This window comes from Vombatus ursinus, unplaced genomic scaffold (assembly GCF_900497805.2).
Source record: "Vombatus ursinus unplaced genomic scaffold, bare-nosed wombat genome assembly UNPS02012602.1, whole genome shotgun sequence".
In the NCBI taxonomy this organism is placed as follows: domain Eukaryota; kingdom Metazoa; phylum Chordata; class Mammalia; order Diprotodontia; family Vombatidae; genus Vombatus; species Vombatus ursinus.
Window position 1 is genome coordinate 902325 of NW_020952380.1, and position 26354 is coordinate 928678.

The following is a 26354-nucleotide window of genomic DNA, read 5'->3' on the forward strand; positions in this document are numbered from 1 at the left end:
ATGCCTGGTACTCTATCCATTGTGACAACTAACTGCCATAATTCATTCTAAAATTTTGCCAGGTAATATTTCATTTTGTATACCTAAGTATGTTATTATTTCTTTTAAGTTTGTCAAGGGCAGGAATTAGTTTCATTGTATGTTACAGAGTATATTACAATCCTCAGTAAGTTGTTAGTGCAAAATAAGGTAACATTGCTTTGTGATTAGTTTACTAAGTTATTCAGAATCACTTTCATACATAATGTTGTTCATAAACTCCTCAAGAATTTTTTATTTAATGTGGTGGTAAATGCACTAATTTTCAAATTGCAAAATAAAAGGATAATGATTTGTCAGCCTTTGGCTTATGAATCAGCGACAAGTTCAAGAATAAAACTCAGCCTTCTAATTCACTGTATAGTCCTTTGGTTTTTAAGCTGAAGTGTTGAGGAAAAAATAGACAAATTCCTAATTTTAAGGTACCAGGAGTCTCCATTATTCTGCTATCTTCAAATTTAATGAATAATATCACACTGCTAAAACTGCTTCTCTTGAGTGGTTAGATTTTTTTAAATCCCTTTGATATGTAACAAATACCCTTGGTGAATATGAAGAAGGAGGACTTTTCAGAAATGGGATTTTAGAACATGGGACAAAGTAAAAAAAACTGCTCAATTTGTAAATTAAATTTCATGAAAATGAAATTGTTCATTTTAATGGTGTTATAGTCTTAGTACTCTAGAAATAAAATTAACAAAATTAACAAAATAAACAAAATTAACAAAAAAAATTAACAAAATAAATAAAATTAACAAAATTTAACAAAAGTTCCTGATCACCACATCTCTTTCTACAATTTTTGGCTGTTACAGACAATCTTTTTTCCACTGCATGGATAGAAATATTCCATCCTTGTTGGTCCAACCAACTATTATAAAAATCCAGACTCTTGGGTGTCTTTACTTAAAAAAAAAACTCATGTACCAGGATGGTTTTTCAAGAGTTTAAGGCTTAGAGTGAAATAAAATTTCTAGCCTCAGCTACCTAGCTTCTTACTGATATGAATTTACCTTACAGGCTCTGCCTCATAACCAGTAATAGGAAACTAGTCCCCTTATAGTTATAGGGGAAAAAAATCAGATGCAGAAAGTTTGGAGCTGACACAAATAAAATGAATGTTACAACAATATTCAGGTTTCAGGGAAGACAACTAGAATACTAGTGAGTAATGAGCAACTATGCTGGAATATAAAAAGTCCTGTCCCATTATAAAAACTTTTTCACCTTCAAATCTATTTCAAATCCTATTTCTTCTAGGATGTTTCCATGATTAATGCTCTCCAACTAAGACTGCATCTTTGTTCTATGCTTGGAAGCTGAAAGAAACTCTCATTCTTCATCTGATTCATATGATCATAGAACTACAGAGTATTAGAACCACGAATCTAGAGGTAGAAGGGACATTAGAAGTCAACTAGTCCATTTGGACCACAGCTTTAGAGCCTAGAAGGATATCAGAGCTCATCTAGTCCATAGAACCACAGATATAGAGCTAGAAGAGTCTTCAGAACTCAACTAGTACATAGGACCATAGATCTAGAGCTTGAAGGGAGCACAGAGTGCTTCTTGTTGATAGCAAATAACTCTAGACCTGAAAGAGACTTGGGACTCATCTGGACCACAAGAAAGAGATGACCACAGGACCAGAGCCAGAAAATGCTTCAGAGTCCATCTAGGTCAACTTCCTCATTTTACGGAAAAAGAACCGGAGGGTCAAGAAAATGAAGTAATTTGATTAAAGTCAGAAAGCAGTTAAACATCAGAGCCAGGATATAAAATACAGGTCCTCTGATTCCAGAAAATGTGTGTGCTTTCGACTGTGCAAATCGTACAGTCTTCCTTAGCATATTGTGCTCAGGCTCTACACTTATTCACTGGTAATGTTCTTAAGAAACTTCATCTTTTGCCCCCCAATAGATTTTAGGCTTATTGAGTTGACAGTCTTTCCTTCTTTTTGTTCTCACATTCAACATATGTTTATTGAGAATCATGCTATAGTTTAGAGCTATGGAGGCATATACAAAATTAGAACATGTTCTGTTCTCTCAAGGGTTTTTAATCTAGGTATATAAACAAGACATTTACACTTATTTTTAAAAACTGAAATAACAATACAGGCATTAAATAACACTACATGGCAATACCACAAGAGAGGCCACAAAACAGCATGGAGCCAAAAGAGTGGTACAAACAATAAATACTAAGTGTCCAGGGTAAGGCTAAGTAGTAACAGGCTGGAGTAGTCAGGGAAGGCTATCCTAGCCACCCACTTGAGATGGTATCCTTCCCTCTCTCCCCTAGTCCTCCAACCTTGGCCACCACTCCAGGACCTATAGTTTCTGAGCAGATGTGTAATACATGCTTATCAGTAGAACACCTGGGCTAATTCAATATTTTAAGTACTTTAGAACTATAGACATGAGGTTTTAGAATAGTCTAAGGTTTCTTCTGTCCCCAACAAAAGAGACCTAAACAATGCTTCTTGGAAGAAGAGACAAGATTATTGCTTTTTTTTTTTAAAGCAGCTTTAGCACACTTGAAAATTAAAGATTTTTATACTTATTTCTAGAATGAAAGATGTGGACATTTTGGCCATTGATTGCGACTTTATTGGAAATTATAGGAGTGATAGTAATTCTCTGATATGTTGCTCAGTAATTAGTACTATAACTACAGATGAGATGGTTGGTGATGGTTGGTATTTCTTATTACATATGTCTTCATTGCACAAAAGTCAATTGATCTCAGAGGGATTTCTTACGTGAGATCAGTGTTATTGGGTTTAGTGTCTTTAACTGTTATAATTTGATTTGCTATTTCTAGTACTTTAAGGTCCTTATAGAGGGCTAGGAATGGCTTGTTAGTGACTTGTGCTTCTAAGGAGTTCATATAAACTATATTATCATGAGAACCTATTAGTGGAAACTGAAGCACCAGAGTGTGGTACAATTAGATTCCAATTTGTTTGGCCAACTTGTTGTCCTGATCCAGAATTTAGGAAAAGAATTAAATGGTTTGTCTGGGTTTTATTAGTGTGTTTGCAGAATTTGTGACAGAAAGTCTCTCTTCTTCCTCCTATTTTCTCTCTATCCTCTGGTTGAAGGCTGGTACTCTGGGTATCTATGCAAATTCATAGGATGTCAGCTGCTAGGAAGGGTAACATGAACAGAACGTGGATGTGTGTTCTCTAGCTCTCATCATTATCCTATCCTGCTACTATGCTTTCATGTCCTGTCATCCAAGCCCTACAATGAAGAAGTAGGTGGAGTGCTAACAAAGCTTTGGTTTTGAGACAGCTCTTCTCTAATGGTTCCTCCTCTCTGCCTCTCATTGACCTAGGCCTCCTAGAGTATGGAATTTGTATAGAGCAATACAGTATCTATTCTTGAACTTACTTTGCCTATGATATTGGCCAATAGTTGTATAACACATTGGAGATTAGACTCAGAAAGAATTTGATGGCATTTACTAGAGGACAAAAATAAGAGAAAATGCCTCTACAAAGATTTATAATATACTAATAAAAGAATCTTCTGAAATATCAGTGGCAAAATATGCCTCTAACCCTTTGAAGTGAATTTTGTTATTAATAACTTTGAAATGCCATAGACAACATAATTATAAAATTTTTCCAGCATTGAGGATTGCATTTATCTTTCATGCAGTTTAATACATGGAGTGAAAGTGTCTGGAAATCTGTGTTAAAAGGCATAATGTTTAATCAAAGAATGTAACCACTTTTTAAGTTATTGCACTACTGATTCAACATATCATATCATCCTATATTTATAAGTTTTCAATATGGCCATCCAGATGGATGAGTGAAATATCCATATCCACCCAGCTATGCCCTGTTCAGCCCTACCTTCATAAAAATTAGCTTCAACTTGTTTAATCAGGTCCAATCCAGATACTATTGATTTGGATCAAACTTAAATCAATATACAATTTCTCTAAGAAGTCCAAGAAAATAAATGCCTTTTAAAGAGAGATTTTCTAACTGAAACAACTGAACCATTTCTACTTTTGTTCTTTGTCACACTTCAGCTGAAAAATAACATTTTTAGCTTTAGGAGCATAGGAAAGTGGGAAATAATTTCAGGAGACTTTCCCCACTACAATCTTTTTGAGTCAAGAATTTCTTAGCTTTGGTAAAATGAAAATTCAGCATGCTCCGAAATTCACTAAGACTTTACATAATAACAAAGGCCCATTCTTCACAAAGTGGCTGCTAGTTTAGCAAAAGTAATTTTTCACATGTATTTGTTCAAGTCTAATGATGAGCATTTGAGTTATGGTACATATGGCTTGGGAGTAGGGTGCTTGCCTCTCACAGTATGCCTTTACCTGAAGAAATACTGGAGGGTATATGAAAGGACTTTCTTTTTAAGGGATGCAGCACTTTAAAGAGATCAACAGAAGTTTTTCATATGTGGAGGGTGGCATATATGTGTGGAAAGAGAGAGACGTGATTTAGAACAGTAATCCACAATTGTCAGGTTTATAAGAACCAATTCTGGCACATAATTTTGAAAGCTAGTTGATAGCCTTAGGAAATGTGCCCATTAAAGCCTGCCTGAAATTTTGCACTAAATTATGACCACTTATAGACATGCATTTCTTAATGGAATTGTTGATGAGCTTAACCACACAATCTGCCATTTTAACAGTAACCACTGATGCTATTGCCAAGAGAGAATCATCTATTGGAGAAATTGATAGTTTAATTTTGATGAAACAAAAAATATTAAGAAGAATATTTGAAGAGGTAGCATGAAAACACTTTGAATTAAAACATTTGGAACCTTCCTTTATCCTTCAAAGATATTTGTTGCCATGGTTTTTAAAGAGCTCTAAAAGCTTCAGCTGTGACCATGAGAGTTGCCAAGAAATAAGGGGGCCTACCTATATTGTCTTTATTTGTCAGATATATTTTTGGGTTACCTCCCAGGTAAGACATACCTATTCCATTTCTCCACCCTTGAAAAATATTCTGTAGGAAAAATATCCAGTAAGAATAACACAATTTTCTAGGTTCAAATAAACATGTACTCCCATGCTAATATACATATTCTTACCCATGAATGGACATATATGTATGTGCACACACATACATGTACACACATACACACACACACACACACACACCATTATTTCCTCCCCTTGGCTACATTTAAGAGCAATGCGCATAATGAAAGGGTTAGTGGGATTGTATTCTTATAAAGGGTGAAGTTTTCAAGTCTTGTCTTCAAAAATTGCAGTTTATTTCTCTCATCAATTAGCAGCACCTAAGTACCTGGAGGTCACACAGATGAAAAGGATCTGTTTTAAGTCTTTTCTCCAAGAGTTTTTCATCTGATTATTACATGATAATCTCCAAGTGTGCCCTCTTCAATTGCTCTGGCTTTGTCAATGTTCTTGTTCCATTGTGTAGCATGCATGATTCTTCAAGATGAGAGGCAAGTGTCGAAGCAGAAGTAAGGACTCAAAAAAGAAAAAAAATGGAGCAAAAAGAATTCCCAGGATTCTTACACTGTTCAGCATTCTCCACAATTAAACTTACATGTGCAATTCAATGTAGTTTCTTAAAATAGCATTTTGTCCTTCCTGCCATTGTGATCTCTCTTAAATCTTAAGATTTTTGATGATGGAATATGTCCAGTGAAAGGCAACCAGAGTAAGTCAGAAGACAAAAAAGATTTCCAAACTAAGACTTACCCTAGAAAGGGCAAATCTTAGGGAGACCGTAACAGTCATCTTTAAGTATTTGAAGGCTTGTCACATGGATGACAGGCCACTAGCTCTTGATTCTTGAGAAAATTAGGAAAAATGGATACAAATCAACAAGCAAACATTTATTAAGTGCTTAGTGTTTGCTAAGTGTTGAGAGAGGTCAATTTCAGCTCAACACAAAGAAGAAACTTCCTAATCATTACTGCAATAGAAAAGTGGAATGGGCTAGCTCAGTGGAGGACTAGAGAGTAAGGTACAGTAGAGCAGGGAGGCCACTGAGTTAGGTGTTATAATTCATCAAGCAGGATTTCTTTCAACAAGCTATTGTTGGATCTATTATAGATAAAATTCAGACAAGAACTTCAGTAGGGGATGGAAGGATGAACTAGTTCTTTGAACACTGTCATTCAGATAGACAAGGAATAAAGAACACTTTTGATGAAAACAAAGTTTTTATTTCTTTAAAGAAATATTTTCACCACGATACCCAGTAAAATACTAATAGTGGAATCACAAGACAGTCTAATTTCAATTCAATTCAAAATAGCAACCCTGCCATTTCCTATATGCGTGGCCCTAGGCAAGTCTTTTCGCCTCTATGGGCTACAGCCACTCCTCTGTAAAATGGAGAGGTTAGAATCAATGATTTCTAAAGTCTCTTCCTTCTATAAAACCCATAGGGAGCTCAACTAGCCCATTCTTTCATCTGAAGCATGAATTCCCTCTGCAATATACCTGAGAAATGAATACCTCATCATTCATAGGAGATTCAGAGCCTAACTATTCCACGCTCAGTTCATGAATGGACATTCTACCTACCTTCACCTCTTGATGGAAAAGTTTTATTGTTGAGAGAGTAAAGGAGTGAATTCAGGCAGCATTCTAAGAAAATGTGAAGAGGCCCAATTTCTTCTTAAATCATTGTAATATCCTCTTAACTGTTTGTACTTCCTCTAAACTACTTTTTTTCAAATCCATCATCATACTTCTGCTTGAGTAATCTTCCTGATATACTGCTTGTTCTTCTCTTCAAAAACTTTCCATGCTCCCTCATTAGCTGAGGAATAAAGTACAAATTCCTAATATTGGCATTCAAGGACATCAACACTCCGACTCTCACCTGTCCGGCTTTATTTGAAATAAGAGTTAACAAGTCAACAAGTATTAAGTATTTACAACTTTCCTTGTCCATGATGGAACTGATTATTATCCCTCCCCTGATAAAAAAAAAAACTCCCTGGTTTTTTACAGGTATCCAAATCCTTTGAGTCACCTAGGTTCAAGATCTCAGAGTGATATGAAATTCTTTATTCTTCCTCACCATCCTTAACCATTCAGTGGCCAAGTCATATGTATTCTACCTTCATTACACTGCTTGCTATTCACATGTTCACCATGTTAGTTTTGGTCCTTACTGCCTCTTGCCAGGCCCATTTCAATAACCTCTTAATTATTCTCCATGCTTACAGTCACTATATGCCAATCTAGCCACACAACTGCAAAAACAATTTTCCTAACACACAAGTCTGGTCATGCCGCTGCTAGGCTTGAGAATCTTTGGTGGATCCCTATTGCTTCCTAGATAAAATTCTGATTTTGCTGTTTGTCATTTAAAATCCTTTGAAGCTTGGCTGTAGCCTTCTTTTCTAGATTTATTTCATATTGCTCTTCATTTACCTTGCATTCTACCTATGATAGCTTACTTTCTCTTTACCAAATTATTTCCTGCCTCCATGTCTTTGCACAGACTGCCTCCTATTCCTGGAATTCACTCCCACCTCTTAAAATCTTTGGCTTCCTTCATGGGTCAACTCAGATGCCACCTTCTACAGGAAGTCTTTCCTATTCAGCCTAGTTGGTAGTGCTTTCTCTCTCATCAAATTATCTTATATTCACCTGTAAGTGTACAGATCAGTACCTAGAGAAAACTATAAGTCTTTCAAGGGCAAGGACTGTTTTTCTTTTAGTCTTTGTAATTCAAGCACTGAACATGATGTCTTGCCTATGATTGGTGCTTATTAGTTGCTAGTTAAGTTAAATTGAATGAATGTGTTCTCCAGTCATTCTGGGCTGCTTTTTTCTCTAGTTTCATCCTGTCCTTTCCCATCTCTGTGGCTTTGTTTATAGTGTAATAATCATCCCTTCTATGAAATTCAGGCCTTGAATGGAGAACCTCAACAAATAGAAACAACAGACCCCTCCATGTTTCTATTTGTTGAAGTTCTCCATTCAAAGGCCTGAATTTCATTGAGGAGATGACATCTGAGCTATACCTTGAAGGAAGATAATTTTAATGGAAGAGGACACATGATATAGTCATTGTAAGGACTGTTCTATTATTAGCAATTTAAAATGATTAGCAAGTCTTTGAAGGTTTCTTTTCAAGTTTTCTTTACAATTAACTGGAGGATATAATTCCCAAGGTACCTTGTATCCTGGGTGTTAATTCCAACCTCCAAGTGAATACTGGACTTTTCTAAATATCCCACTACAACCTCAAATTGAAACTGTCCTGAAATTGAGTTCCTGATCTCCCCAAACCTACCTTCTTCCCTTTGGTATCATTATTTTCCATGTCAGTCAGACTTGATACTTCTTTCATCCCTAATCTTGACCCTTCATATTCACACAATAGGATCACAGAATCTCAGAATTGGAAGTCATATAGTCCAACTAATATCTGAAGCAAATAATCTGTTTAAACATTCTGAACAAGCGATTACTCAGCCTCCACCTGAAGATTTCCAGTGATTGAGTACACATTTCCCACCACTTGGGTACAGCTCTAATTAAAAAAAAAAGTTTTATGTCAATATGAAATATGACTTATCCATAACTTCTATACTTCAGTCCTTGTTCTATCCTCTGAGGCCATGAAAATTAAAATTCTACTCAGTCATTAATGCCTATAGGTTTTTCCTTCCTATTGTCTCTCACAACTGTATTTTTCTTTCTATTTCCACTGCCACCACCTAAGTTCAGGCACTTGTCAGCTCACATGTAGATTATTGCAATAGCTAACTAATTATTCTCCCTGCCTCTATTCTATTCCCCATCTAATCCATCCTGCATGCAGCTGCCAGACCAATTTTCTTTAAATACTGTTTTCATCATGTCACTCTCTAGCTAAAAAAAAAAACAAACCTTTAATGGCTTCCTATTGTCTGCTGGAAAAAGTCCAAAATCCTTAGCCTAACATTCAAGGGCCTTCACAATCTGGCCTCAGTCTGCCACTCGGTCCTTCATTTCTTTTACAAATAGAGAGTATCTAATATATGTAATGTACCCCAACTGGACTCTAAGAGGGATATAGAGAAGAATAAAACTTATCTCTGCCTTCATGAAATTTAGTACTATCTTTGTTCTCTATGAAGATTAAACTGGATGACAATGTGCAAGAATGATAGGAGTGAGGAGAACAAGCACAAGTTTGGAGGCCTTTTAGGAGGCTATTGTAATAATCAAGGAAAGAGATAATAAGGGTCTTAACTATGATGTTAGAGGAATTTCTAAGGTAGAATAGACATGACTTGGTGACTGAGTAAATGTGGGGGATGAGATAAAGGAAGGAGTGAAAAATTACTCCAACTCTTCAAGTCTTGAGTTACCAGGGACATGATGGTGCTATAAAAAGAAACAAAAAAAAAAAAAGCCAGAAGGAATAAGTGATTTTCCAGGGAAGACTGTGAGCTTGGTTTTGTCCTTGCTGAGTTTGAGGTGCTGAACAGCTGAGTGCCAGATAGAGGTATCTAGCAAGTTGTTGAAAATGGCAGACCAGAGCCTAGGAGAAAGGGCAGTGCTAGAGTCATAGATTTGGGAGTAATTCACATACTGGAGAAAGTTAAAACTATAGGAATGGATGTCCCAACAGGGGCAATTGTTGGGAAAGTGTAAAATAAGATTTAGGATAGAATCTTAGGGTATTCCTCATTTAGGGAGTAGAATAAAGAAGAACCAGAGAAGGAAACAGCTTAGTTAGTCTAGTCATTATGCCCCTAATGTTGCTTATGCCGATGCTTCCCCACTAGTCACCACTAACACAAATTCTACCCATCCTTCAAAACCCAGCTCAAGTCCTAGCCCTTCTTAGTCAACCTGTCAGTCAACAAGCATTTATTAAGCACTTCCTATGTGATAGAGACTGTGATAAGGACTGAAGACACACACAAAAGGCCAAAAAACCCAAAAAGTAGAACAGTCCCTGCCCTGAAGAAATGTTCATTCCTTTGTAAAGTCTTCTCCAAGCATGCCAATCCCAAGTTAGTTTTACCTTTCCCAAACCATAACAACATTGCCATCTTGTGAATTATAGTTTTGGTTGTATGTTATTAAAAACCCAATCTTCAGCATACTTGAGCAGCCTCTCAACCCTCTGAGAATTGAAGCACCCTTTCAGTGGAAGCCCAATCCATCCAGAGAATATGGTCTTTCCATCTGATGCAGAAACTAGAAATTCTTAGGTAAGCATGATTTTCCATCTCCATAGGAACAGAAAAACCAGAGAAAGATCCAGGTCAAATGAGTAGGTGTGGTGCTTTGAGAATAAAAAGGACCCTGTATGAATGCAGAAGCCTCAACTTCCTCATGATTCACTTCCTCCTTAGCCATTTGCCACCTGGACACTGCCCCCATCACTTTACAAAAATTGCTCTTTCAAAGGTCACCAAAGACCTCCTTATTGCAATATCTAACTGTCTTTTCAGTCTTCATCTTTCTTAAACTATCTGGAACTATTTACACTGTTGACCACTTGCCTCTTCTGAATACATTTTCCTCCATTGCCTCCAAGTCATGACTCTCTTGGTTCTTAATTTTCTTTGGCTTCATTCATTATTTGAAATACCCTTGGATGATCCATTATTCTACTGGATCACAGAATCTCAGAATTGGAAAAATTTCCACAGGACTTTGTCCAACTGCCATAGAAAACCCTTCACCCTCAAAGTGCAATCCATCTTTGGACTACTTCTCACATTATAAGTACTCTCTGCCCCAGAGGTCTTACCTGCTGGTTAGCTGGTATCTCCAGTTTAAGAAGAAGGCCCAGACCAAACACATCTTCATTCCTCTCCAGGCTTCATTCCTCTTCAGTCCTTATCTATACAGGACATTCTTTACCATGCCTCCAGCCAGGTACCCTCTGCTATTCCCCTCTTCCATCTTTTTAGCTCCCTTTTATGTGTTATCTTGCTCCATTAGATTATAAGCTTTTGAGTGCAAAGACCAGCTTTCTTTCTACTTGTATTTGTATTCCCAGCACCTAGCACAGTGCTTGACAGTCTTAATAAATGCTTGTTTACTGTTGACTGAAAGATGCCTTAGAGACCTCTCCCATCTAGACCTCCCTCTCTATCATCCCCAAGGATTAGTGATACAATTTTGAAAACCTCCCATGAGGAAAACTTACTACCTCCCAGGACAACACATTCTACTTTTACATAGCTATGTTGAAAATTTTTCCTTACATAAAGCTGAAATTTGCTTCCTTGAAACTTCTACTCATTACTCCTAGTACTATCCTCAGTAATCAAGCAAAATTAGCCTAGTCTACTCCTCTAGATGACCATTAGAGACACTTGTCTCTAAGCTAAACAATATAAATTTCTTCAATGGATTATTTCCTAGCATAGTCTTGAGGCTATTCACCATCATGGTTACCCTCCTCTGAATCTCTCCAACTGTCTAAAACATGGTGTGCAAAACTAAATGCAATGTTTCACATGTGGTCTGATAAGGGCCAGTAGCAGAACTATAATTCTCTGTGGCTCTGCTGATGCAGCTAAAGATCATAAGATCATAAATTTTGCACTGAAGAGAACTCAGAGGTCATTTAGTCCAATACTATTATTTTACAGACGAGGAAACCAAAACCTATGGGAACTAGGTGATGTCCCAAAGGTGGTATGTAGTAAATATCAGAGGTCAGTTTGACCCCAGGACCTCTGACTCCACAGTCAATGCTCTTTTCCCTCTACTCTGGTGGATTAGCCTTTTTTAATGCCATAAAATATTATTGACTGTATTTGAGATGTAGTCCACAAATCTTTTTTTTTAATCTAATCCAATAAATATTTACTAAGTGCCTACTATGTACCAGGCACTGGCCTAAGATATCAGTGCTGCTCAGTCAAAATGCTATCCCACCATGTACTTATAAGAAAGATTTTTTGAACCCAAGTATAAAACTTGACATTTACCCCTATTAAATTTCATCTTATTGATTTGAGATCTTTTATATTCTGATTGTCATTTCTTCCATATTTATGCTATCTGGGAATTTAATAAGCATGCTATTTATGCCTTGTCCAAGTCATTTACTAAAATTTTAAGCAATACATGACCCAGAACATATTCCTGGGACACTTTGCTAAAACTTCTCTACAAATTGACATTTGCCTATGTCTATATAGATAGTTCCAAAATTATATTTCTGTTCTTAACTAGACCATCCTAACTAGTCTATGCCTCCTGAATTTTAGATCCATTTCTTCAACTGCCTACAGAACATCTCCATCTAGGTTTCCTGCCATCATCTCAAACTCAGTATGTTTAAAACAAAATTCATTATCTCCTTCCTTCCAAAGAAAAAAGTTGGTTTCTGCTTTGGATTTTGCTTTTTCTTTTAGCTATACTACCATTGCTATACTTCTCTCATCTATGCTACCATGCTTTAAACTAAGATATTATCTTTCACTTTTCTTTCTCCTTCATCTCACATTTCCAATCATTTACCAAGTCCTGTTAATTCTAATTTGGCATTAACTTTTGCATCTGTCCTATCCTCTCTCATTTCCCATTGTCCCTCCCCTAATCCTTATTACTGTCCACCTTAACTATTGAAATGAACAACCAAATTGTCTTCCTTAAATGAGTCTATTCTCATGTAATGAGTGCTCTCCTCACAGCTCTTTCATTGCTCCTTATTATGCACTACATGAAGTTCAAACTCCTTAGTCTCCCATTTAAGACCTTCCACAATCTGGCATCATCTTACCTATCCACCCTTAACTCACACTCCTTTTATCACACATGAAATAAATTCAACTAAAATGAAGGAATCTCCATCCTTAGCACATATCCTGCCTTGTCCAGTCTTCATGCCTTTGCTCACGTTGTTTCACTTACCAAAAATTCCTTATTCCATTAGTTCCTTTCCCCCTCCCTGATCTCTGCCATATTCATCTGTTGAAATTCAACCTATCCTTTAAGGTCTAGCTCAAATGCCCTCCATGAAACCTCTACTGATCTTCCACAACAATAAAAATCCCACTCTTCTGGGATGTCACAGAACACTTAGTTTGTGAGGATTTTAATGTACTGATCATGTTGTAAATCCTTGACTGGGCATGAGACTAGGGTATATGTTTTAATCAATCTGCATATTTCACCCAACAATTAGCACAGTGCTCTGTATGTATGGTCATAATAGGTAAAAGATGGTATAAACATCTGTCAAAGTTACAGTTTTCATAATCTTCCCAGGAGCTATCCAGGGTACTTGACTACCTCTGCCTTTCTTCACTCCTATCCTCCTGACTTCAACTACTCCTGAAATCATCCATCAGTCCCAAGCCTTATCATGCCTATCTCCAACTAACCCTTAACCAGCTACCTGCTCCAACTTGGGCTTGTGGATAAAGAGTTTAATGGAACATTGAAAAGTGTTAACTGAGATTTTTTTTAAAAGACAAATAAAGGTGAAAGATGAAAAGGGGAAGAAGAGAAGAAAGTGAATAGAAATGGTTATTTAAAAAAAGAAAGGATGGAGAAAACATCTTTTCTATTTGGCTTTGTAAAATATTGTATTTTGGAACAACTGGGTCAGTGGTTCACTAGGTTAAATTCTGTAATAAACTCATTAGCTTTATCTGAGATTGCAATGGCTCTATAAACATTACATTTATTTGCAGTTATCCAGCAAAATCCTACTCAGAATATCCTGTTTTCAAGAAGAGGTTCTAATTTTTAGCATAAAGTAATTTTAGCATAAAGTAAAGGAGCCCTTCACAAGATATTGCTTCACACTAGTGAGCATTCAGAATTGAACTGTAAGTCATTCTGATAAATGAATCTATAGATATAAAACATGTGACAAGATAGGCTCATTTTCCTCTACTGTTTCATCATGGAATGTATGTTTTATTTTTCTGTCTTCTGTAGGCTTAATGCTTCTTAAAGGAAGTATCAGATTCAATAGAAATACATACTGTGTGGAACCTAAACACTAACTACTAAACTAAGAAAGGAACAATAATAAATGAAGATTTTTTATTGCTTCTCCAAAAAATATCTAATTTATGCAAAATATTCTGATTTTTGTTTAAATATTTAATTATCTACCTTTTCCTTTTTAGCTCCTCTGGTATACTTGTTAGTTTCAATACACAATTGGTACTTAATTTTGCATTCTGCTATTGTGTAATTATATCATAAGGGTATTTTGTCACCCCACTTAGACAAAGTTCTCTGTAGCACAGATATAGTCTTCTTTTAGATCCTTCAAAAAACCTAGCATACTATATCAGATTGCATGCCATTTTGGAGAGGGAGGTGGGGAGGAAGAGAGAGAAATTTAAAACTCAAAAGCTTATGGAAGTGAACGTTGAAAACTAAAAATAAGCTAATTTTAAAAAAAACTAACATAGCACACAAGTGGGCATTCTAAATACTTAGAATCTTATAACTTTCCAACTTTTTTAGAATTCATCTAGATCAATGCCCTAAATTTAGGCAAAAAGAAAAAAGGGGGGGCCAGGAGGTTAAACAATTTATATGAGATTTTAGACCTACTTAATGAGAAGAGAAAGAGCTAGGCCTAGAACCCAAATCTCCCAACTTCCAGGCCCCAGTTCATTCCACTCTACTATGCTATCTGCTTTATTGAAACACTGATAATTAGGATTTGATCAGACTAAACATAAAACGAAATCACAAAGAAAAAAAAGACAGGACTGTAACCAAAAAAATAATAATATGTATAGACAGGTACACACTAAACTCCCAAAGTGTTAATATTTCTTTCTGAAATTAGATCTGTCATCATTAACTGATGGGGACCAGTCCCTCTGCCTGTAAACATTTTAAAAATAGAGATCAGATTTTTTAGAATGTCATCAATTTTACAGAAATACCATTGCAAAAAAGCCAATTATAAGTCACATAATAATAGCATGTTATGAAGGATGTTGAAAGCATAAAGTACTACAGAAAATGCTTTTAAACTGGACCAGATCGACCTCTCTGATAACTCTATGAAAAATAGTAATAGTTGTACAAAATCATTCTATTGACGATGCAAGGGGAAATGGACCATGAGTACCATCTCCCAATTTCCAGGTTATTCCATGCAATGAAAAGCATTAATACCCAACCAATGAAGACCAGTTCCACAAGCATCTCCTAATAATTTAATAGGCATTGGTTCTCAATAAGCTTTATTAAGCCTAAGATCCCTAAGAGAAAAGCACACAGGGAACATTTAAATAGTATCATAGGGGAATATTGATGGCCAGGGAACACTGGTGGTGCTCAAAAACCTAGATAATGAGGACTTCCAATATGTCACCATTCTGAACAAATGCAGCTAGTTAACCAAGAACTTTTTAGGATCTCTCAAATACTTCTCTAGTGCAATCATTTGAGAAATAAACTGTATCTCCTCCAAAAGCAATTTACATAACAGACAGGGTATTCACCCCCCATGGGCTAGAGATAAAAGCCAGCTGGCTTAAGAGAACTGTATTTGGGGAAAGAATGGGCAGGAATAGAAGACAAATTTTATAGGGGAACACTTACCAAATGTTATTTAATGTTGATGATAGCTCCCTCACTACTAAAGTCACCAGCCACTGAACTTATAGTTTTCTAAACTGAACTAAATGATAAAATTTAAGATTGTGATGGGGCTGCAGAGGAGAAATATTACATATGCCATCAGAGACATTCATTGAGCTAATTGGATTCTGTGCTTAAGAGAGTTTTCTTGGTTATAATAGAAGGCTCACTAGGCTGGGAGGAAGGGGAGGAAGGCTAGATCTGGATGTGACTGACACAAAAACAAAAAGCATCAATAAAAATTTGTAAAAGATATGACATGTCTTACTCTATTATCCCTAAACTTTGCTCATTGGCAAGGTATCTTTCCTCTACCTCTCTTTCTCTTAATCCACTGGAGAAGGAAATGACTCTCTCTCCCCCTTTCTATCATCTTCTTTCTCTCTTCTTCCACCCTTAAAATAAGATGTGATCACCTTAGAGACTTCAAAATTCACAGCAGATGTTAAAGAACTCAGCAATAGCTACTCTAAGATCAGCTAGCCTTTTTTTTCCTGATGTTCTTTGAGAAGCAACATAGTCTAGTGGGAAAAAATAAGCACTCAATCGGATCAATTTTCAGTTCTGCCATTTACCATCTATGCGTCCTTGCGAAATTCATGTTACTTCTCTGGGCCTTAATTTTCTCATTTGTAAAATGTGGGGATTAGATTAGGTGACCTGTAAGGTTGCTCTCAGCTCTAAATTCATGTTGCTATAAGCCTTGGCTTTCCCCAGTATTCACTTTTAGTTCAATTCAACAAACATGCATCAAGTGCTTGGGAGAGCAGAGATACAATTTGTAGCTTAATCTATCTTTAAAAAAATCCAAGTTGGTCCCACCAACTATGAGTGCATATGTTAAATGAACTCAGTCTGTAATATTTCTTCCTTCTTAATTACATATATTGTTCTCTGAGGAATAAACATGTTGATTAATTGTTTTCAACACACTATTACCTTGAATGCTTCTTTTGAAGAAAGCCTTACAGCCCTCGCAGGACCAGACACCATAGTGGTAGCCTGAAGCATAATCATTGCACACTGCGCAGTAGCGAGTCTCCTTGGTAGATTCCATGGCTAGGGTTCCCTTATCACCAGCACTGGCCAATCTTTCCCTACCATTCTGGCGCCGGTTGTCTGAAGCTGGCCTGGAAAACAAGCACAGAATAAATCCACTGACATTAGGAAAGCAACATTTTCATTCTGTACTTAAGAATGAAGAAAAAAAGAAGAAAAAAAAACCCATGACAAATCCACCTTATTCTGACATTTTGAAATAATGAATCATAATGTAAGCTAATCTTTCATTAGCTCTTGCTGTCTGCTGTAGCAAAAGGTGTTTGCCTATTATATTAACCTTGAGGGGAAATTGTTTATTAGGAACCTGCTAGGAAAGCTGATTCCCTGCACCAGAATATATTAACTAAGTCCTTACTCACAGAAAAAGGAAACAAACTGGCCTCTAATAGACTTTTAGATTTTTCTCAGAGATTCACAGTTAATTCAGAATCGTTAGAAACTAATGCACATTCTAATTCTAGTACACACCAGGGCCTTAGGGAGGACCAAGGCAGAGCAGAAAACAGCTGTAGCATTTGGAATTTGGAGAGGTTGAACTGGTGTGGAACCAGGGTGCTGTAAATTAAAAGTCCTGTTGCCATCAGATAAACCTGGACATCAAGAAGGTGTAAACTAACTTCTCATCTATAAAGTGAAAAAAGTTTCGTGGATTACCTCTAAGGTTGCTTCCAGCTCTAAACTTCTTTTACTCTTGTGATTCTAATTGGCCAAAGCTATCCTGTACACTTAACTGCTTGCAACATCACTGTTGAAACATACAAAGTTGATACTGTGAAATCAGACTGTCACAGTAAGGTGTATCATAGACAGACAATAGTAAGGGTAAAGCCACTTTCTCTGTCTCTGAATTGTAGTTGCTACTTAAGGAAATAAGATTCTGTTGTATCCTTATGAATGATAACAGTGTAGTAGAAAGCATATTGGACTTGGATTCAGAATAGATGGGTTCAAATCCTAGTACTTACTTGGGCAATCCATTAATTATTCTGAGTCTGAACTTTCCTTATCTGTAAAATGAAGGGGTTAGATTAGATAACTTCTAAAGTCTCTTTCAGCTCTGAATAATATGATAACACTAATCAAACTCTTTAAGGGATTTAATTTATGAAATTAAGGTTTTTTTCAAAAAGCAGGTAATTTTTACCCTTTCAAAAGTCCATGGGGAGTCCTCATAGTCAGAAAAAGGCCTGACAAATGGCTAACTAAAAAAGTCACCCCTTCTGTGCTGGTACCAAAATGGACTAACTATGAAAAGTAGTGTATATATAGAAAAGACTGTGGATCAAACTTTTTTTTTATTCAAACACATATGCTACAATATTATTTTTAAATAAAAAAATGAGGGGTGAATACATGTAAATACAAACACATACATAGTCACATATCTGTCAAAGACTTCCATATTCATTTAGTAACATTATTCTGCTTTCCATCACAAGGGAAAAGAAAAAACATTCTTATTTATCAGTTCAAGTTATCAAAGTTGCTTTATTACACTTTATATTTGATCCAAGAAATTCACAATTTTCATATTGCTATGACTGCCATATTTATATATGCTCTTAAATTCTAATTCTATTCTATAGGTTTCTAAGACCATAATAACACAAGTGGTCCTCAATTATAAGAGAATCTCTTCATTTTCTAGGTGGCAATTTACTTGTGGAATATAATATTACCAAGAAACTCCATTTAAATATTAATTCAAGAATAATGTTTTCTGTGCTCAATGCTCCTTTTCACAATTTATTAAATATTTACATTTTCTATAGCATTTGAAGGCTTTTTAATTGCAGAAGATTGTTTTGTTCAAAAAGTGTCAAAACTACATTGACAGAATGAAGCTACACACATTGGTTGATGCATACACTACCATCACCTTTCTGAATACACATTTCAATCTCAGTTCACTCATATTTATCAAAGTGATATGTATACTATCTCTTGTGGTCACAACAGGAATATCAACTTGTTGAGTTTTGAGTGCCCCCAGAAAGACTTTACAATACTCTCAGGGGCCCTTCATCCATTGCCTACTCTAAGGAACACACCATTCAACTCATGTTTTACAATCTTGTATTCTAAAACCCATTCCCCTCTTTGCTTTCTGATCAGAAGGAGTTAGCATTTTAGTTTCATTTGAGAGGTATGGAAACTAAGATATAAAAATAAATTAAAAATCAATCTACTCATAGGATAACTCCAAATCCTAGGCCTAGACATGGGTTCCCTCTGCCATGGCAACCCTTGATGTTTTCCTTAAAAAAAATTTCCCTCAATTTTTTAAATAGTGTACCAAGACAAGCCCAGTATAATTATTTCAGGCCTCTTTTGGATTTCTCAAGTAGAGATATGATACTTTTTCCTCCTTGTCACCTTTTTTAAACTATGGGAGGAGCTAGGGAACTGATTATCATCTCTTAGGATAATATTGGTTCTTTCCTGATATTCTATAGCCCTACAATGTGATTTTATAAATAACTTATCTTCATAAAGTAAAAAGAATTAATTCCTCAGCTGTAAATACTTTGCCTTCCCCTCTACTCCTTTGGAGATTTTGCCATCTTCCTTCCTTGAGTTCTCAGCCCAAAGTCCACCAGTAACCCTTCACTAATATACCCATTCTCAAATCTGGCATTTTTTTCAGTCCCAGTTCTCCAAAACATTCCCCCCACCACTCCCAATGTGGTGCCAACCAAATTTTCTTAATAGCTCTACATTGCATTAGCTATTCAGATGAAATTCATAAAATCCTGACTCCTTGGGGTAGGTAAATCTGGCATTTTCTATTTAACCCATCACAAATGACATGCTTTCAAGTTGGCAATCTCAAATATGGTTTTTTGGGGTTCTTTTTTTTAATGTTCCAGTGAGACTGCTGGTTTTGAATTCCATATTCTTATTCATTCTCTGCTACCCACTGACATCCTTTTCCTCACCTCAGCACCGTCCCCAAAACTACCAATTCTAAACCTTTTTTTAATGTTTGTTTGCTGGCATAATTCATACCAGTAGGAAGTTGCTGTGACTATTTAAATATATGGGCTTAGTATTTTGGAGTCTATGGAGGTTGCCGTGTTTCAGAAAGTGTGGAACTGAACATTTTTTCTGAGATGTTATACATGAGGCAAGATCCAAATAAGATCCTCATTTTATAAATCCTTCATATTTCCATCTCACCAAATTCTACCTATACTTCAAGTCACAGCTCAAATGTCATCTCCCACATGAAATTCTCCCTGACTTCCTGCACAGAAGTGATCTCTCCTTATTCTGAACAATTTGTATTTTTCTTATGATTCCTATCACAGCCTATCCTTTATTAAATGATTGCTTCTGTGTAAACTTTAGTGTGCCCTAGTTGTATTATAAGTTCTTTAAGGATAGGGATCGTATCATATTTATCTTTGTCCCTCTCTTAGCAACTAATACAGTGCCTCAGCCATAAAAGTTGCATAAAATTTAATCTCTATTCCACATGACAATCCTTTAAATATCTGAAAGCATTTATCATTTCTTCTTTAAGTCTTCCCTTCTCCTGATTAAACATCAAAAGTAACTCAAAGCAGTCCTCAAATGACATAATTAGAGACCCTTCACCATTTTGGTTTCCCTTCTCTGGACAAGTTTCAGATTATTCATTTAAATGAAATGGCCAGAAGTAAATGCAATACTCCATATATGGTATGACCAGGGCATAGTACAGTGGGGCCAATCCATCCCTTGTTCTGGACACTATGCCTCTCTTAATGCAGCATTAGTTTTCTTATCAATTACCCTAGGATTCACATTAACCTTGCAGTCAATAAAATTTGCTAAGCATTTTTTCATATTAACTGTTTTGAAGCCAGATTCTTAATAGCATACTACCATGGTTAATATTTTTGGATTTAAGTGAAGGACTTTGCATTGATCCCCATTGTTTCAGCTCTTATTGATGGTATTAGCTCATCATTTCAGCCTTTTATGGGAATAAGCATTTGTTGTTGTTATTGTTTGTCTTTGTTCTCAAAGAGGACCATGACATCATGAAGGTGATGCCATGACATGCAGGTGAACTGGATTTAAGTGAGGGAGGGCTATGCAAAGTCACCAGCCTCACTTTCTCCTCCAGAACTATCTGGGTCCATTGGCCAGATATGAATTAGGACGACTGGAGGTGGCCCCACACCTGGTGGAAAACTTTGGCCTTTTAAAGCTAAGGTCTTTAGCAGGTCTCAGTTTGACAGGGGCAATGCCCATTCAGTGATTAAGGCAAAGTTTTAAAAAAAAATGAGGCAAAGAATGTCTTCTTTAACCTAGTCCAGATAAAAAAATCGAAGTAGGAGAGGAAGACCCTCAGGGTTTTTGGCTAAAATGAAACATTTCCTGTTTACATTCACTCTGAGTCAGTCAGGGCCCAAACAACTATGTGCCAGATACCTTGCTAAGCACTAGGTGGTTTTTCGGTTGTTATTCTTGCTGTTATTGTTGTTTTTTACAAATATTATTTTATTTGAGCCTTATAACAATCCTGAAATTCCTGTATCATTATCCCTATTTTACAGTTGAAGAAACTGAGGCAAACAGAGGTTTAGTGACTTGTCCAGTGTCACATAGCTAGGAAGTATCTGAAGCCAGATTTGAACTAAGGTCTTCCTGACTCCAGGCATGGTGTTCTATCCACTGCACCACCAGCTGCCTATATAAGCGCGCTTTTAATTGTTCGTGAAAATCACTGATTAAAATATATGGTGTGCTAGAAAGAACTCAGGTCTAGGAATCAATTTTCTAGGTTCTAGACCTAGTTCTACTACTAATTACCAATCACATAACTTCATTTCTCTCAATCTAGCTTTATTTTTAAATTTAAAAAACACTTATTACATCAATTCTAAAATCCCTTTAAGGTCTAACATTCTATTTATCAGCTCTTTCCTTTGCTGAATAAGATAAGGCTGACTACAGAGCTTTGCAGCTCATCAATAGAGACTAGGCTGCCATTTCTCCATATATCAATGATCTTTTCTCATATAAGATAGAAGAACCTGGAGAGAAAAAGACCTGAACCTTGTTTTGAAGGTGTGGAAACTAAGATATAAAAAGAAATTCAATCCAAATCTACTCATAGTGCAAGGATGGCTTGTCCTATGGCTCCAAGGAAATGGAGACCCTGTGTCAAGATGAGACAACTTCCAAAAACGAGATGTTACACATTTCTATAATATTCAATAACTAGGCAGTTTCTAGGGAGGGGGTGGCAGGTTATTGCTGCTCCTGTCTTTCATGTTCTGCCAAAAGTATAGATTATCTACCTTCCCCAATCCCAATCAGATAAGCCACTGAATAAATCCTTGGTTCCTCTCCAGTCTAGCAAACATAAACCCAGGGCTGGATGGCAGAGAGGAGGAGGGGGAAGCAAAGGAGAGTGCAGAAAATCTACGAAATTTTGTGCAAAATTGACCTTTTTGTTTAGTGTTTGTTAAGGGAATCCTTGCAAATTGGGAGCTAGTACTAAAGTGTTAAAGTGACTGTGTAAAGAGATGAACCTCTGGGGAACTACCCTCAGAACTTCAAAACTGAAAATGTTTTATAGACCAAAAGAAAAACCTATGAAGCCTCAGCTAATGTCCAGAACTAGCAGCTGTAAATTCCCTTCAGAAATCTATAATTCTTCATGATACTATCCATAAAAGATTTCTCTCCATTTCTGAGAGAAAATACTATCACTACAACTTTTCTAGTTTGGCAGTTGAACACTGTATGGTGCCATCAAGCCAATAATGGTTCTGTCAGTCACTCATGTAGATGACTGAATGAAGTATTGATTTTCTTTTAAAATTATGACAGATGAATGTCAAATTTGACTTATTCATCAACTAAAAGGCTAATTGAAAAAGGTGTTATTCATGTTTGGTTCCAAGTGCCCTGCCAGGAGTCCTTTAAACATGACAACATCAGTCAGAGGTTAATGTTTTCATTAGAATGTTTGGAAATTTCTGCTCAGTTGAAAAAAAATGTCTCCACCGAAAGACATAGCCAAGTGTTAATTTTCTGAGCTAATGAGGAGCAAGACTAATATGACATGGAATAACCTAAAAAGAGATGTCTTTTAGCTTTTAATTTTAAATTCATTTCAAAGCTCCTAATAAGCAACATAGTTGACTCACTCGAGTTTCACTCTCCTTCCTCTGTTTGCCATATACTGGAAGGGCTAATGAGCAGTGAAACCAAAAGGAGGGGGAAAAAAAGTGTGGATGACAGAAAAGAATCCAATCAGGAGACACTTATAGTTTCTGACACCACACCTGTGTGGAAAAGAGGTTTGACTAGAGGACAGATTTAAAAGCTTAATTTCAACAGGAAAATATGACATTGAACTAAAGAATAACAAATGCGCACATGTGCAGAATTAATAAGTGGAGGCAACATATTAAATGAATATTACTCTGGCAATGTATGTATCTATGAGAACAGGATTTGTGGACAAGACTCCTAAATAACTCAAAACAAATTGGGGGCCCATCAATTGTTGGAATGGCTGAAAAATGGTATTATATGAACATACTGAAAGATTATCTTTTAGCCAAAAAAATGAATCATGAGATATTAAGAGGCACTTGGAAAGAGGTGCATAAACTGATATACAATTAATAAGTATAGCCAAATACCAATATGCACAATGACAACAACTACATAAGTGAAAATGATGACTGAAAGTTGAATTTTGAGTAATGGAAAAAGCAGTGAAGATTCTGGAGGAGAGATATCAAAGCATGACTCGTAGGTGGTACAGTAAATAGAGTGCCAGGCCTGAAGCCAAGAAGACTCATCTTCCTGAGTACAAATCCAATCTCAGACATTTACTAGCTGTGTGACCCCAGGCAGGTCACTTAACACTATTTGCCTCAGTTTCTAATCTGTAGAATGATCTGGAAAAGGAAATGGCAAACCACTCTAGTACCTTTGCCAAGAAAACCCCAAATGGGTACACATGACAGAAAAAAAACTGAAACAACAGTAGCAGTGAGGCAAAGGACCATGAGCACTGAAAACCATCTAGTCCAGCAGGTTTTCTCTATCATATATTTTTATTTAATTATTTTTTTCGATGTCACAAGGGAGACTCAATATGGGGAGTGAGAGATAACGGTTATGTTAGGAAAAAGGCATGGTTTTTTAATCCTACACACTTTAAATAATGTTGAATGCAAAAAAGGAAATCCTTTCTAAATGCTGTCCTCTGTTCTATTTTTGGTATAGTATTGATGGAGGATTCTAAGTATTTACAAGGTATACTCATCGTATATTAAGGTCATACAAACTTAGCCAGAAAGAATTTAAAACTAGCCTTTGTTGTTACTATTTGAGGAACTGCCTGAAGTCTGAAGATTATAGGGCTATCGTTTTTAGAAAGTTGCTGTTGTTCATGTTCATGTGGCTCATGTTCATGAAATATGTTTTACTCAATTGTACACACATAAGCTATATCAAATTGCTTACCATATTGGGGAAGGGAGGGAGAAAGAAAGGGAGAAAACTTGGAACTCAAAATTTTATAAAAAAAATGTTTTATCTATATATCTATATCTAGCTATCATTTCTTCATTGAGTTTATGGTACAATGGAAAAAAAATATTACATTTTTTCTCAGAGGATCAAAGGGGACCCTAGAGGCCATGAATGAAGACTCTCTCATTTTGACATCTAGGAACATGTAATCAGAAAAAATGCTATTTAAAAAAATAAAGGTTAGTTGTTTTTCAGTCATATTCAACTCTTTGTGACCTCATTTGGGGTTTTCCTGGCTTTGCCATTTCCTTCTCTAGCTCATGTTTCAGATGAGGAAACTGAGGCAAACAGAGTTAAGTGACTTGCCCAGGGTCACACAGCTAGTAAGTGTCTGAGGCCAGATTTGAACACATGAAGAAGAGTCTTTCCAGTCCCAGCACTCTATCCACTGCGCCACCTAGACACCCGCTTCAGAAAGTGCAGGGTTGAAAATGGAGGCTGTGTGATAAAAGACCAAGCCCTGGCCTGGGAGATGGGAAGCCTAAGTTGTTTAGCCCAGAAAACCTGTTTCATTTACACAAGCCTGGGTAAGTGAGAGCTTCTTTGAGATTCCCATTCCATATCAGAAAATAAGGGTGGTTGGACTTAATGGCTTCTCATATCCCTTCTAGCACTAACCTTTCATGCATCACTCATTCTACTTTGTATCTTGACTAAACTTCTCATCTATATCTAGCTATCATTTCTTCATTGAGTCTATGGTGCAATGGAAAGAATATTAGATTTGTGTCAGAGGCTCATGGGATCAAAGGGACCCTGGAGGCCATTAAGTTTTAGTCCCTCGTTTTGAAGGCTACGAAGAAAGAAGTTTAAAATGACTTGCTCAGGGTCACACACCTAGTATCTTGATTTTAATTTATCCTAAGCTACTTAGTACATGTGTACCTTGGTAAATTATTTTATTTACCTGGACCACAATTTCTTCATCTTTAAGACAGTGGGATTGGATTAAATGTTCTCTAGGGAAGGGAGGAAGAGAGGAAAGAAAAGAAAAGAAGAAAGAGATGAAAGGAGGAGAAAATAGAGGGAGAAAGGGAAGAAAGGGAAGGAAAAAAGGAAAAGAGGGAAGGAAGAAATTGAACAAAGGAAAGGAGAGAGAGAGATAAGGAAGGAAGGGAAGGAGAGAGTGAGGAAAGGAATGGAAAGAGGGAGGGAAGGAAGGAAAGAAAAGAGGAAAGGAGAGAGAGAAGGAAGGAGAGGAAGGAGGAGGGAAAAAAGGAGAGAGGGGGAGAAGGAATGAATGGAATAAAAGAAAAGAGAAAGAGAAAGAAAGGAGGGAGACTTTAGGAGTATTCTGTACTATTCTGACCACAATGAGCCCTCTGACTGAGGCAGCTGCCAATGTTTTGTCCATTGTACTTCTAATGAGCAATATAACTTTCCCACATATTGTTTCTCTAATAAGAGGTGCACGAGAAGAGAGGGGTAGCTAGAGCTGAGGAAAGCCAGAAAGAGGAAGAGGTAATGCAAAGAGGAAAAACTGGTTATGCATATTTGACATATTCCAAGCTCACTGAGCTCATTCAAGAATGATGAAGGTGGAAATTGGATTAGAAGGAACTGCTGCAACTGTAGAGGCCAAATAAACCTCCCTCACTCCCTGTGCCAATGCCCAGTTGGGCACACAGGCCAGAAAAAATCAAAAGCAGAGGAACAATTCTAGAACCTGAAAATTCAGCTGATTTAAAAGAGTTCTTTGGTTGTGACTTCAGATGATCAGAGGCGTTTTTGCAGAAAACAACAGCAGGCAAGAGGTCAAGTATATACAATATGATAATAATTATAATACATGTAATTATGCATAATTATAACTGTTACATATAATAATATAATATATTTATTGTGCTTTATTGTTTTAGGGGGAAACTTTTCATTTGTACCTTACAAATAACTGAGAGAAAAGTAGGAAAGTATTATCACCCCTACTTTAAGGCTAAAGAAACCAAGGTTCAGAGAGCAGATTCTTGTTCCTGTAAAAATTGGACTGGATGACTCCCAAGGTCTTTCCAACTCTGAGATTTACCAAACTATTACTATAGGATTTTATGATTAATAAATTCTCTATTGTTATTTTTACCTTGTAGTCCCACATTTTTTTCCTTTAGAAAATCTGAAAGTAGATTAAGAGGAAG

At 36.4% G+C, this 26354-nt stretch overlaps 1 protein-coding gene across 5 annotated transcripts in view; it reads right to left on the reverse strand.

The window, feature by feature from the left end:
• Window positions 1-26354, reverse strand: part of ESR1 (estrogen receptor 1) — a 455293-nt gene that overhangs the window by 251127 nt on the left and 177812 nt on the right. For 4 of the 5 annotated variants that reach the window (XM_027857990.1, XM_027857989.1, XM_027857986.1 and 1 more), the window contains one exon: window positions 16543-16739. In XM_027857990.1, the coding sequence (XP_027713791.1) occupies window positions 16543-16739 (197 nt within the window). The remainder of the gene's footprint in view (window positions 1-16542; window positions 16740-26354) is intronic. The other variant, XM_027857987.1, reaches the window with a different exon arrangement.